General features: G+C 52.7%; 1 protein-coding gene across 1 annotated transcript; it reads right to left on the bottom strand.

Annotated features, from left to right (window-relative positions):
• Positions 1–1,563: 1,563 nt before the first annotated feature.
• On the bottom strand, positions 1,564–12,606 carry Zbp1 (Z-DNA binding protein 1). The gene is made up of 8 exons (XM_051185327.1): positions 12,447–12,606; positions 10,527–10,763; positions 9,431–9,619; positions 7,296–7,463; positions 4,722–4,925; positions 3,659–3,874; positions 2,402–2,575; positions 1,564–1,862 (listed from the first exon to the last, which is right to left on the bottom strand). The coding sequence occupies exons 1-7, from the start codon at positions 12,484–12,486 to the stop codon at positions 2,403–2,405; spliced, it is 1,227 nt and encodes a 408-aa protein (XP_051041284.1). The 5' UTR covers positions 12,487–12,606; the 3' UTR covers positions 1,564–1,862; position 2,402.
• Between the last annotated feature and the right edge of the window lie 208 nt (positions 12,607–12,814).

The raw sequence follows: 12,814 nt of genomic DNA, 5'->3' as shown, positions 1-12,814 counted from the left end.
CTCTGCTGCTTCCCTCCCTCTCCGTAGCCCCAGGGCCCGGTGCAGGCTTTAGAAGGGGACACAAAGCCCCAGAAGATTGAGAGTGTGGAAACCAGACCACGAGCCCTGGAGGTCCCCACTCAAGTGGCCCCTGTGGCCAGGCAGAAGAGGGCGTTGGATCCCCTGGAACTGGAGTTATAAGCCATTGCAAGTCCTCAGTCGTGTGTGTTCAGAACCAATCTCAGGCCCTCTACAAGAGCAGAAGGGGGATGGGGGTGGGGAGTGGGGGCGGCTTGTGGGTACTGTGCCCCAGGCACACCTCTGGAGGTCAGAGGACAGTTTGTGTAAATGCGTTTTCTCCTTTCACTATGTGGATCTTTGAATTCCAACTTGGGTCATGAGGCTTGGCTGCAGGCCTCTCTTGGACTGAGCCATTTCACCTGCCTCTGGTTTAATTCTTTAACTCAGTTTTCTGAGTGACTTAGATGCTCTTTAGTCAAATGAAACATTAACTGTGTGTGGGGGGGGCTGATTTTACATTTTCTTCTTAGTTGGGGCATTTATGCTCTGTATGTGGCTTTCAGAGGATCACCTTTGTACAAACATACATCACGCTCAACCAATGCCCTTCCCTCGCCCCTTGCTTCCTGTTGGCCCCTCCCATCTCCTGGCTAGCTTTACCTCTGCTTTGATGTCACATCCACATGTGTGATTCTATGAGTCTATGCAAAATCTAGGAGCCATGGCCAGGCAGTGGTGGAACACGCCTTTAATCCCAGCACTCAGGAGGCAGAAGCAGGTGGATCTCTGTGAGTTCAAGGCCAGCTTCGTCTGCAGAGCTCCAGGACAGGATCCAAAGTTACAGAGAAACCCTGTCTTAAAAATTCAAAAAGCAAAACAAAGCAAAACCAAAGTTAAGTAATCTAGGAGCCACAAATGAGAGAGAGAGAGAGAGAGAGAGAGAGAGAGAGAGAGAGAGAGAGAGAATTTTTCCCCTAGAGATGATTTAATTCACTTAGCATGGTGACCTCTGGTTGTACCCACTTTCCAGCATATGACACAACCACATTATTTATTTTTATTTTTTATTTTATATAACCAAGTCCATTTAAATGAATACAAACATTTATAGACAATATTTGGGAATTTGGGCGTCGTTCTTTCCAAACTACTTCCTGCTGGTAAGGGGCGCTGTCATGGGGGATTCTAAGAAGATGCAGAAATCCTGGCTGTAGTCTGCGAGGCTGCTTTGTCCAGCTGTTTTGAATGATGGATCACCAGGAACTCTGTTTCAGGTGGTCTGGCTTGATCAAACCATAATAGTCTGGAAGGAATCCACATCTTTTCATTTTCTGTGGAAACAAAAATAGAAATCCTTTTCCCCAGTAACTTGTCCTTGAACTTAAATTTTGGAGTCAAAGCATTTTTTTAAATTTAATTTATTATTTTACATGTCGATCCCAGTTCCCTCTCCCTCCCTCCCTCCCTCCCTCCCTTCCTCCCTCCTTTCTTCCCTCCCTTTTACCCTGTCTGCCCTCTCACATGTACCCTAACCACCCTCCCCTCCCATCCCCCCCACCCCAATTCCATATACAACCACATTATTTTATGTGGCAGTGTGCACACTCTGAATTTCCTTTATACATCCTCTACTGACAGACAGCAAGGTTGGTTCCATTTCTCAGCTGCCTGGGACAGTGTGCAATCAACAGGGATGTGTAGATATCTGTCTGCTGTGTTGATTTGCTCCTTCTGGTGAAGACGCAGGAGTGGTAGAGATGGCTCGTATCATTGGTTGTCAGATCTTGAGGCAGGAAAGGTTGCTTTGGCTCATGGTGGCAGAGGTGTCAGCCCATGGTCCCATTGCTCCATTGATTTCTGGCCTGTGGTAAGGCAGAGGTGGGTGGTAAGGCAGGGAGAAGAGATGATGGGTAGAGAGACTGGAAGGGGCCTGGCCCAGGCAGGGGCTACAGCTATGCTGGTAGAGCATTTGTGTACCATTCGTGAAATCCCATCCTTAGCATCTCATAAACTGGATGTGCTGGTACCCACCCGTTATCCCAGCACTCAGGAAGAAGAGGTGAGCAGATCAGAAGTTCAAGGTCATCCTCGGCTACATAGTGACTCAAAGTCAGTCTGGACTACATGAGACCCTGACGTCCTCATTGACGCCTTCCATTCATCCTCTCCTCCCAATAATGTCAGACAGCAAACCCTTCTAGAGACTGGTGTGTGGATGATCTCAGGGCCCTCAGAATCCTGTCACCTCATGACAGGGTCAAGCTGTCAATAAATACCTGGGCCTCTTCAGGAAGGGTATCACTTCTAAATCACAGAAAGTCTAGTCGGAGCCCTGCGTGCAAGCAGAAGAAACCCCACACAAAGGCCGCTTGCCTGTGCTTCTCCATCTCTCCTGTCTTACCTCATTCCTGTGTCTGCCAGGTCCCTGCATGGGAGACTCCACCCTCCTTCACCACAGGTTCTGCCGTCTGGGGGCCGCTGTCTCCCAGAGTCATAGTTCCCAGCTCAGAGGTGAGCAGCGTGGAGTTGCTGGGGCTTTTGAGGCAGCTTCTGCGTGGCGGCGTGGCTTTAGAGTCTGGACGGAGGAGAGTGAAGGAGCAAGTGAGGTCTCAGTTCACTGTGTTTAGTTCACCAGGAGTTGCAGGCTTCCTTCAGGCTCCTTGGGAGTGGATGCCCGAAACCACTGTGGTGGGTTTCTGTTTCCATGTGTTCTATGGCTTTGTTCCCAAACTGTCCTTGGGGAGACTTAAGCTTTTCCTACCCACATTTATTTATTCACTTATTTATTGTGTGTGTGTGGGGGGGGGCGGTGAGCTCAGATGGCGATGGGCAGGGATTGGTTCTCTCCTTCAACCATGTGGGTCCTGGGTATCAAACTCAGGTCTTCAGACTTGGCAGCAAATGCCTTTACCCACTGAGCCATCTCGCCGGCCCAGGGAAACTTGGAAGCTACATCATGTGCCTCTGTTCACACTCTCCAGGTCTCCCCAGCTCATTTCAAATAAGGTGGAGACATTTTGTCCACGCCTTCAGGCTCTGAAAGACTGGGAGGCACCCACCTGTAGTGAGATATTTACACACACCGGTCCCCCACCCCTGCAGCACCCACCACGCCTGCCCGTCGGCTCTCTCTTGCTTCTTGGTTGGGTCCCAGAGAGCGTTCCGGTGGCAGGGTGGTGGGCACCCTTGGAGCAGGAACCCACGGTGTTCATCTGTTTCTTGTGAGTGCTTTCTCCCCGAATAGAATTACATTAACCTGTATTGAGCCTAGTCCTGTGAATCTTGATCTGCGCCTCTATACCCACCAAGGCTTTGGGCTCCTGGGTGTGGATTCCTCTTGTTTCCCAGGCTACTCTCCCACCTCCCACCCCGGGGCCTTGGCACCTTTCCTGTCTACGCTTGCAAATCCCTCCACAGGACTGTGTTTGTCGGCAGGCCCCTACTGTTGGTACCCTACTTCAGTTCTCTCCCCTGACTGCAGGACTCAGGCTGCTCTGCTCAGTCCCTACATCGCCCTGCAGCCTGGGGCTTCGTGCTGGCGTTTGGTTTGCTCGCTGAGTCCCACAGCAGCGTGTCGGCGATCCAGGCCATGGCCTGACGGTTGAACGCAGAGTATGAGGTGGGCACTCACACAGACACCTTCTGTGCCCAGGCTCACCTGTGTCCCCCTTCGGCTCTCCGCTGCCCCCGGACCCCGCGACTCCACCCTCTGAAGTAGAGTGAATGGTCATCTTGTTGCTGTTGCCGATGGTGGCATCCACCAGCAGGCAGGATTTGATGTAGACTTTCTGGGCTGTGTCTGCCTCAGGCTGAGGGCCTGGCTCAGGTGACTGCGTGGGGAATGAAGTTCCTGGGTCAGCAGAGGTGGCTGAGACTGCAAGTGAACCAAAGAGAAGGCAGGGGGAGCAGCGGGCAGTTGCACAGGGAGCTGGCACCGACACCCGGCCTGGCTGCCACACCCTCAGGGCTGACTCTCACTGTGACCTTGTAGGTCTGGCTCACCTCCTCGCCCTGGCACATGCTCTCGCTGGCCTGCAACTGCCCCCTGCCCCACCCACCACTGAGCTCAGCAAAACCTCGGTGGCCTCCCTCTTGTCTGAGGTCAGTTCTCAGGTGGCCTCCGGGACACGCCATCCTACCGTGGTTCATTTGTCTCCTCCCCCAGTCTCACCTCAGCGTCCACTGGGCCCTGATGTCTCCTCTTCGCTTTCACACTCAAAAGTCAGGAAGCGTCCAAGCTCAGCTTCCCCATGCCCTCTGGCGGGCTCCCCTTCACTCCCAGGAATGCCTCAGAAGGCCATGGAGGAGCCCTGTTTGCTGGTACCCTGCCTCGCTGGCCTGTTCTCTATAGAGACGTTTCTCTGTGTCTCTGTTGGTTCCCCTGAGAACCCCGACCATCTAGGAATCTATAGCTCCTGGCAGCCTCTGGCCAGGTCCTGGAGTCTCTGTGCCGTTCATTGATGGCCTCCCTTGCCGTTTCCTCGGGCCGCCATCCAGGCTTCAGCCTGCCCCTCTGACCTTGGTTTCCCCCATTCAGCCTCCGCTCTGCAGGGTTTGCTGTGTATGGGTGCTGGCAGACTGGGGACCCCTAGTGCCAGGTCTGAAAGTTCAACACCTTGTTCAGTGGCACCCCTCACATGGGTCAGGGTGGAATGAATTTCCCATCATGCTTCTCTTCTTACAAAGACTGTGGATATGTGGGGTGGTGGAGGCCATGATACCTGGGGGGCTGTCACTGAAGCTGTAATCTGTGTGTTCCACTGGATGCTCCGGGAGGCTCATCTCATTGCTGTGGCCCAGCTGTACGCGCCTGAGCATGGATTCCTCCAAATGGATGTGCTGAGCTCCCCATGCACCGGCTGGGGTGTCCTGAGAAGACGGGTCCTCTGGCACAGGCAGTGGGAGAGGGTGGCGGGGCCTGGGACCTGGGAAGGGCAGAGAGGTTAAGGAATTGCTAGAGATGACTCCAGATTGTTCTAGCTGGAGCTGGGGGGTCTGCAGCATTCCCAGCTGGGTGGGCTCAGGGTATTGCTGGGGTACCTACAGGTCCAGGGGGCACATGCCACCTGCATCCTGGTTATCCTTGAACCTTGACCCCCATCAAAGAAAGTCCCCTGTGTGGGAATGAGTCCTCCATGCCTCTTGAGGACTGAAGAGAGTTCAGGTCTTTAAGCACAGCTGAAATAGCTCAGTTGGGAGAGCCTTAGACTGAAGAGAGTTCGGGTCTTTGTCCTGGCTTTATTCCCCTGGCATTCATTTTTAGACCCACTTTTATGATTTTTAAGTTAAAGGAATGCAAAAGCTTTCAGAAATATTAGAGTCTGAGAAACTGGTAAGCCACTCAACATCTGTAAGTAAAATAGCCAGACAAGATGGCTGTTGGAACCAGGAGAGCCATGGTCCAGAGGCCTGGGGTAGGGCAGACTTCTCCCAAGGGTGGGGGAGGGGATCTGAGTTTGGGCTGATGCTCTTAGGCATGGGTGAAGGGCTAGGGTGTGAGGTGGCCCCACCCTCTAGCCACATCGCCTTTTAGAGAGGAAACACTCGCCGGAAGGCTCCAAGCTTCATCAACGCCAGGATGCTGAGGGGATGGGTAAGAGAACTCTTGGGAAGCATGGGGACCTGAGTTTGGATCCAAGCACCCACATAAAAAGCCAGGTGTGGCCACAGGGACCTCTAGTGCTGGGTGACACTGAGGCAGGACCGCTGGGGCTTACAGCTGCAAGGCTTGTTCCAGTTCAGTGTGACACTCTACCTCGGGGAAGAAGGACAGAACAGGACACCTGATGTCCCCCTCTGCTTCTGAATAGATTTCACCACACACTCACACACACACACACACACACACACACACACTTTCACACACTCTCACACACTCACACACAAACACACACTCACACACTCTCATACACTCTCACACACTCACACACAGAAACACACTCACACACACACACACAAACACACACTCACACACACAAACACACAAACACACACACACAAACACGATGGGAGCTGTCATTCTGTAAATATGTTTCTCTTATTGGTTAATGAATAAAGCCCTGTTGGCCAATAGGAAAGCAAGATAGGCGGGACTGGAAGACAAGGAGAATTCGGGCAGGGGTAGGAGGAGTCAACATGTAGAGACTGGAGGGAAGAGGTCTGGACCCTCTCTCCGGTAAGATAAGACCACGTGGAAACACTTAGATTAATAGAAATGGATTAATATTTAAAACACAGTTAGCCAATAAGAAATGCTAGTAACAGGCCAACAGCTTTATATCTAATACAGCGTCTCTGTGTGTTATTTGGGGCTGACACGGGTGTGAGACCAGGCTGGCAGGAAAACTTCTTGTAACACTTATGCACACACATATCACACAAACATTACCACACAAACATACCATATACACCACACACACACACATCATACATGCAACACCACACACACACACACCACAGCATATACACATCATACACACAACACCACACAAACACACCACATATACCACACACATATCACATACACACACATAACACATACACACACATAACACACACACAAACACACGCACACATACCACATGCACACACATTACACATTCACCACATATACACATCACACACACATACCATATACATCATACACACACACCACATGCACACATATCACACATTCACACATACACACACATCACAATACACCACATGCACACATACCACACACACATAACACACATGTACACACACATACCACATGCACACACATGCACCACACACACTACATGCACATATGCACACACACATACACACACCACATGCACACACATCACACATGAACCACACACATACATCACACACACACACCATATGCACCACACACTTCACACACACACCACATGCACACATGCACACCACATACACACACATACTACATGAACATACATCATACATGCACCATATGCACCACATGCACACACACACACACACACACACAAAGCCACTGACCGCATGATGACCCCAATTTTTCACGGCAACAACTTGAGAGAGAGGAATGTGTTCAGAGCAGAGCATGGCAGTTGTCCTCTCTCCATGGTCTGCTGAGATAAGGAGCTGACAGATTGCACCTCACTGGGTGCAGGTGACTGTGATCCAGGCTTCTCATCCTGAGAAGAGCCATTGCTAAGGCCATGCACATGAGGGAGTTGCTCTTTCTCCTTGAATGACCAAGTCCCTCCACCTCACTGTCTTCCTCCACTCAGGCACAGCGGGTGTCCTGGCCAGGCCCCTCCTCTTACCCCTTGGATCATAGGCTGGCTGCATTTGCATGGTGTTCCCATGGCCGATCTGGATGGCTTGTGACTCAGAAATGGAGATATGGTTGAAGGCCCCTTGTTGGCAGATCACATTGGTGGGATTCTGCTGGTAGATAATCGCAGGGCGTTCTCGACTCACTCCGGGGTGAGCTACAGAACAATATTCCATTGAGTTCCTGTGGTTCAAGGGCACAGGGGCTCTTGGGTCAACAGCACTAAACTTCCCTGGGAACTTGCTGCAACAAGAGACCAGACCCCACACTGGGGGCCCGAGAAAGAGGGTGCGAGCTCAGGCTCAGGAGCTATGTGGCACTGGCCACGACCTTCCTTCCCTGTGCTTGCTGGACACCGTGGTACCTCAGAGGGAGCCTCCCCTGAGATCCCTGCAGCAAGTACCGTACCTGTGTGTCCTAGCCACGATGGCTCACTGGGGGACAATGGACACTCCACTGCCTCCCTACCCTGCCCCTGCTGCCCTCCAGAGCCCTCAGTGCTGACTGAATCCCCTGCTCTTCCCACTGCTGAGATGGCCGGAAGATGGCTCCTATGCTTTGTTGGGCTCTGCAGACATTATTAAAGTCTTAGATATGTCCCCATGTTTAAAGTCTGGCTGCCACCCACACGGTTAGGCTTCTTCCAGTAGGTGGGAACCACATGCAGGTGGGCAGGCCCCACCAGCCAAGGCCAGCCCCCTGCGCTGCATGTCCTCTATGCCTGCGAACCTCTGTGAGTTCTTTTCTCCCTCAATGAGAGTAGCCAAGCACGGTGACAGACAGACAGACAGACAGACACCGTAACCCCAGCACTTGGGAGGTGGAAGCAGGAAGATCAGCAGGAAGGTCATCTCAGCTACATGAAATTGTCTCAGGAAAGGAAAAAAGAAAATTTAGCCATGTTTTCTACCCATGCTTGTGTAAAGGCAAACATACTCGAGCCAGGGCATTTTAGATACGCATTCTTAAAATGCACATTCCTTTATCTGGCTTTAAAAGACATTTTTCCAGGTGTAGCGGTACGTGCCTTTAATCCTAGAATTTGGTAGGCATGTCTCTGTGGGTCTGAGGCCAGCTTAGTCTACGGCCAAGGCTACAGAGTGAGACTATCTCTCAAAGAACATGCTGGGGGGGGGGGGTGGCTGAGAACACCAGGGCTGACTCACTACCACTGCACTGTGGATGGGAGCCTGGCTGTGCAAGCCCAGCCACGCCCTCCCTTTAAACAACTTCGTTCACTTATTTATCAGTTGGATTTTTTTTTTTTTTTGTAGTCCACTCTAGCCTTGAACTTGTAACTCTCTTCCCTCTGTCTTCGGAGTGCTGGACTAAGACCTCCACAGCATCATACCGGGACAAAATGCTTACAGAGAGTCCTTACCAAATTCAGGCCGTCCCCTGTGTCCAGGCTGAGCAATTCCAGTGTGTCCCTTCCTCCAGACTTTCTGCATCAGCAACTCTGATCCCTGCAGAGCTCCTGTCCCCTCAGCCATGACTAGAAGAACCCTCACGTGTTTTGTGGGTCCCACTGACTTTATTAACCATTTGGATGTGTCCCTGTGTTGGAAATCCCTCTGATAGCCGGAAACCCTATGGGCACTGTGAGCGAGGCAGGCAGGCCGATGCCAGCCAAGGCCAGCAGCTGGGTGGCTGTCCCCCTTTAAGCCTGCCAGCACCCCTCCTTCTTGGGACCCCTCCCAAAAGAGTATCAGTAAAATCTGACCCCAAGGCTGGAGAGGTGGCTAAGTGGTTAGAGAATTGGCCGCTCTTCCAGAGGAAGGTGGTACTCCTCACCCACATGGCAGCTCACAACCATCTGTCACAACAGTTCCATCCAGGAGATCCAATTCCTTCCTCTGGCCTCTACATGCATGTGGTGTGTGTATATACATACATGCAGGCAGACACTTAAAACACATACGATAAAACACATAAATCTAAAAACAAAGCAAAACAAAAAAATCTGACCCTACACCATCCAATCCTTACCGTTGACTTTTTCAACCCAACCCTAGATGGCCCAATTCTGGTCCTTGACCTTCCAGAACTTTGAACTTTCCAACCTGACCCTAGGCCATCCACCCTGACCCCTGACCTCCCCAAACTGACTTTGGCCTTTCATACCTAGCTCTTGACCTTTCGGACTTGAGTCGTAGATCATCCACATGTTCTCATCACAGCTCAGAATGTGCCTGTTCCTCATGGCATACAGGTGTGGGTTCACCTCTTTGGCCGTCGTCATTCCCAGAGCCTTGGCTATGTGCAGGGCCTTGTGAGGCCCGCTGGTCTCCAGGAATCTGAGGATTTTTTCATCTGCAAGTGAGGGGTGAGCACTTATTAGGAGGAGGGCCCTGGGCTTGCACCTGTCCAGCACCCACAGGCTGTAGCCTGGGATGCTTATGAAGCCCAGAGGGCCCTGTCCTGCTTTGTTAGAGGCCCATGGCCACACTGGGTACAATGTCATCTGGAGACCAGATGTGTGCAAGAGGCTCTCACCCTAGAGGCTGGCTCAGGCTGGCACAGGTGTGTCAGCACCTGGAAAATGAGGTACTTCTTGGCGGGTTAGAGCCTTTGGCTTCTGACACTGAGTCTGGCCTTTGAGGTCCTTTCGGAGCCTCGGTGGTAGACGTGATCCCAAACACCCATTCCTCTTATGCCCCGAAGAGTAGTTTGGGGAGGACTTCGGCGTGCACTGAGCTTCAGGCCAGGGCTCTGCAGAGCTGTGCCTATACCTTTAGGGTCTTGTCTGTTGGAGGCAGGAGACCCTCTGGTCCACTGAGCACCAGGGACACTTCCACAGGAGAGCTAGGGGACAGGACATTAGGCTGGGGTCCCAGGGTTTCCCATCTACTTGGGTCATAGCTGCTGGCTGCGGAAGGGCGGGGCCTCCTCTCCTGACTCCAGCTGTGAGAGTTATTGAAGGCGGTCTTGAGTACAGCATCAACAAAAGACCTGTGAGGTCTCTCTGCTCCGTGGCTATCAAAGCCACCCGAGGGCTCTGAGTGAACCCCTGCCATCAGCACTCACTGTCACCTGGATTATCTTCACTATTGCTAGCATCCATCGCACACCCACCACCGCAAGCCCTAGGCTCTACATTAGCTCCATTGGAGAGAAGAAATCAGAAGACAGAGAGGACGGCTCAGCTTTGAAGTCAAGCCTGAACCTGGACTTGCCCATTGCCGAGGGGCGTCTGCCGTGCCCCCAAAGGGCAGATTACCAAGGCTAGGCTGGGCAGAGGGGTCCTCAGGGATTGCAGGACTCTCGTTTCCAGGAGCATCCCCGCCTAAACACCACATTGCAGGGGCTGGTGAGTGCACCTTGCCCTCGCTCTTCAGGCGGTAAAGGACTTGGTTGAGGGCTTTCTTGGGCACTTGGCACTCCTTTACCAGCTTGGCAATCTTCACGGGGCGGCCGGCTTCATCCAGTACCTGTCGGATCTTTTGTTCCAGATTATCTTGGGGAGGAACAGAGAGAAGAGCTGAGTCAAGCCCACTCCTCATGGGAGGCTAGACCTGAGAGCCCAGAGCAGAGGAGGCATCCATGATCTGGGCCAAGCCGACAGCATGGAGGGCATCATTGAGAGACAAGAGAGTCAGACTGAGTGGCCCCTGGCCCCGCAGCTGGATGGTTGCATGGTCATATGCTAGGAATGTGCATGCTCTCTGTGTATTGGTGTGGAGCCCCAGACAGGTAGGAACCCTCAACTCTTAGGAGATGGAGCTAGAGGGAGAGGCATGGAGCCAAGCCTGGCCCGGACGCCCCTCCGTGGCGCCTGGTGCCTCTCTCAGCCTGCCTAGGGAGTCCCTCCTTCCCCATCTCAGCATTCACGTGGATGGCGTGGGCATATTCCCAGGTCTCCCTTCCCATGCCCGGGGGATCAGGAGCCCTGAAAACCCAGCTCAGATATCTCCTTCCTTTTCCCCTACCCCAGCTTCAATGGCGTCTTCCTGATGGCATTACTAGTCTCCCAGGGGACCACCAACTCCAGAAGTGTTCCCTCCGGCACCCTCTCCCTAGAGGTCAGATGGACCCCTGCTCGTTACCCAGTCTCCTCTGCGCCTGCCTGACCCCAAGGGTCACCCAAGTTCCACCTGGAGCTCCTTCTGGTTCCTTCCATCTGCCTGCTTACCTGTGTGCCTGCTTTTACCTTTCTGTTTTTCCTCTAGAGATAAGGTCTCACCGTTTATCTCAGGCTGGCCTGGAACTCACAGCAATCCTCCTGCCTCAGCCACCCCTCCCCTTCTGGGGAGTGAGCCCTGAAGTGAGTTCTCATGCCCCCTTTCTCTCCTGGCCCCTAAGGAACACACACAGAGCTTTCTCCAAAGGGTGAGCTTGAAGAACCGCATGGAGGTGACTGGCCGGCAAGGGTAGTATTAGGAAGCCACGGGGCCCAGGCAAGGCTTAGTTCCTGGTCTTCTCTGCCTGGCCCTGAACCTGCCACCTGGCTTGGCACCTCCCCTAGCATGGTATGAGTATCAAAAGGGGTGACTTTGGGGGCTGGAGAGATGACTCCGGAGTTAAGAGCACTGGCTGCCCTTCCAGAGGTCCTGAGTTTGGTTCTCAGCACCCACATGGTGGCTCACAAGCACCAACAATGAGATCAGGTGCTTTCTTCCGGAGTGCAGACATACATGCAGGCAGAACACTGTATACATAGTAAATAAGCATATCTTTTTAAAAAAAAGTTTCAAAACAATGAAGAAAAGCGGTAAAGTAAATCCTGTTCACAGCGGCACAGCCTCATCTCCAACTGTCTAACAGCCTGGCCTCACACAACCCCATACCCACAGACTCCCACAGCCCTGCACCCGGGAAAAGAGCCAAATCTTCTTATCAAAACAAAGTCCCTCCTCACAGTTCAGAGCCTGAAGCCTGTCACAGGCCTTGGTGACCTCATCTATGGGGAGAGAGCCACCATGTTTGCCTGAGGGCTGTTATGAACCAGCCCAAGGATCCTGCATGATGGGCAGGATCCCCGAAGCTGGCTTCTTCTGGTGCCCTCTTTCTGAGCTCTGATAGCCTCGAAATACTGCTGCTGTCTGGGCCGAGGAGAGAACGGGAAGGAGGGATAGAAACTCACGGGGGTGGGGTGGGGGGGTGGGGGGGGTGGGAGGAGGAAGAGGCTCGCCCAGCTTACCTCCTGTGCCTGGATCAGCAGAAGCTTCTGCCATGCTCATGGCAACCTTGGGGCTCCTTTGGGGCTCGGGGTGGCAGGTTCCTGTACTGTGGCCAGGCCCGAGGCCAGGTCCATAAGAGAACTGCGTCCTGGACTTGCAGACACCATCTGTTTCTACCCCGGAAACAAGCACCCATCTGGCCTACCTACCCAGCTTTCTGGAGAAACAGAAAATGAAACTTTGGCGTGGTTCTCGGAAGAAATCTCGAAACCAGGGTGGGTGAGCAAGTTGGAGCCAAATTAATGACTTGGTGTCTACTGCGCATTCCCTACTTGTCCACAGGGTTAGGGTTAGTACTGTCAACCCACATACCTTCTAGAAAAGGAGA

Source organism: Phodopus roborovskii, unplaced genomic scaffold (assembly GCF_943737965.1).
Source record: "Phodopus roborovskii unplaced genomic scaffold, PHOROB, whole genome shotgun sequence".
Classification (NCBI taxonomy): Eukaryota; Metazoa; Chordata; class Mammalia; order Rodentia; family Cricetidae; genus Phodopus; species Phodopus roborovskii.
This window is presented reverse-complemented; position numbering and strand designations above follow the sequence as displayed.

Coding starts and splice junctions, on each gene's coding strand:
- Zbp1 (XM_051185327.1), bottom strand. CDS start 12,486: ATGAGCATGGCAGAAGCTTCTGCTGATCCAGGCACAGGAG. Junction 7,464..9,430: donor TCCGAAAGGTCAAGAGCTAG/GTATGAAAGGCC, acceptor ATTGTTCTGTAG/CTCACCCCGGAGTGAGTCGA. Junction 4,926..7,295: donor GCCAGCCTATGATCCAAGGG/GTAAGAGGAGGG, acceptor TGCCCTTCCCAG/GTCCCAGGCCCCGCCACCCT.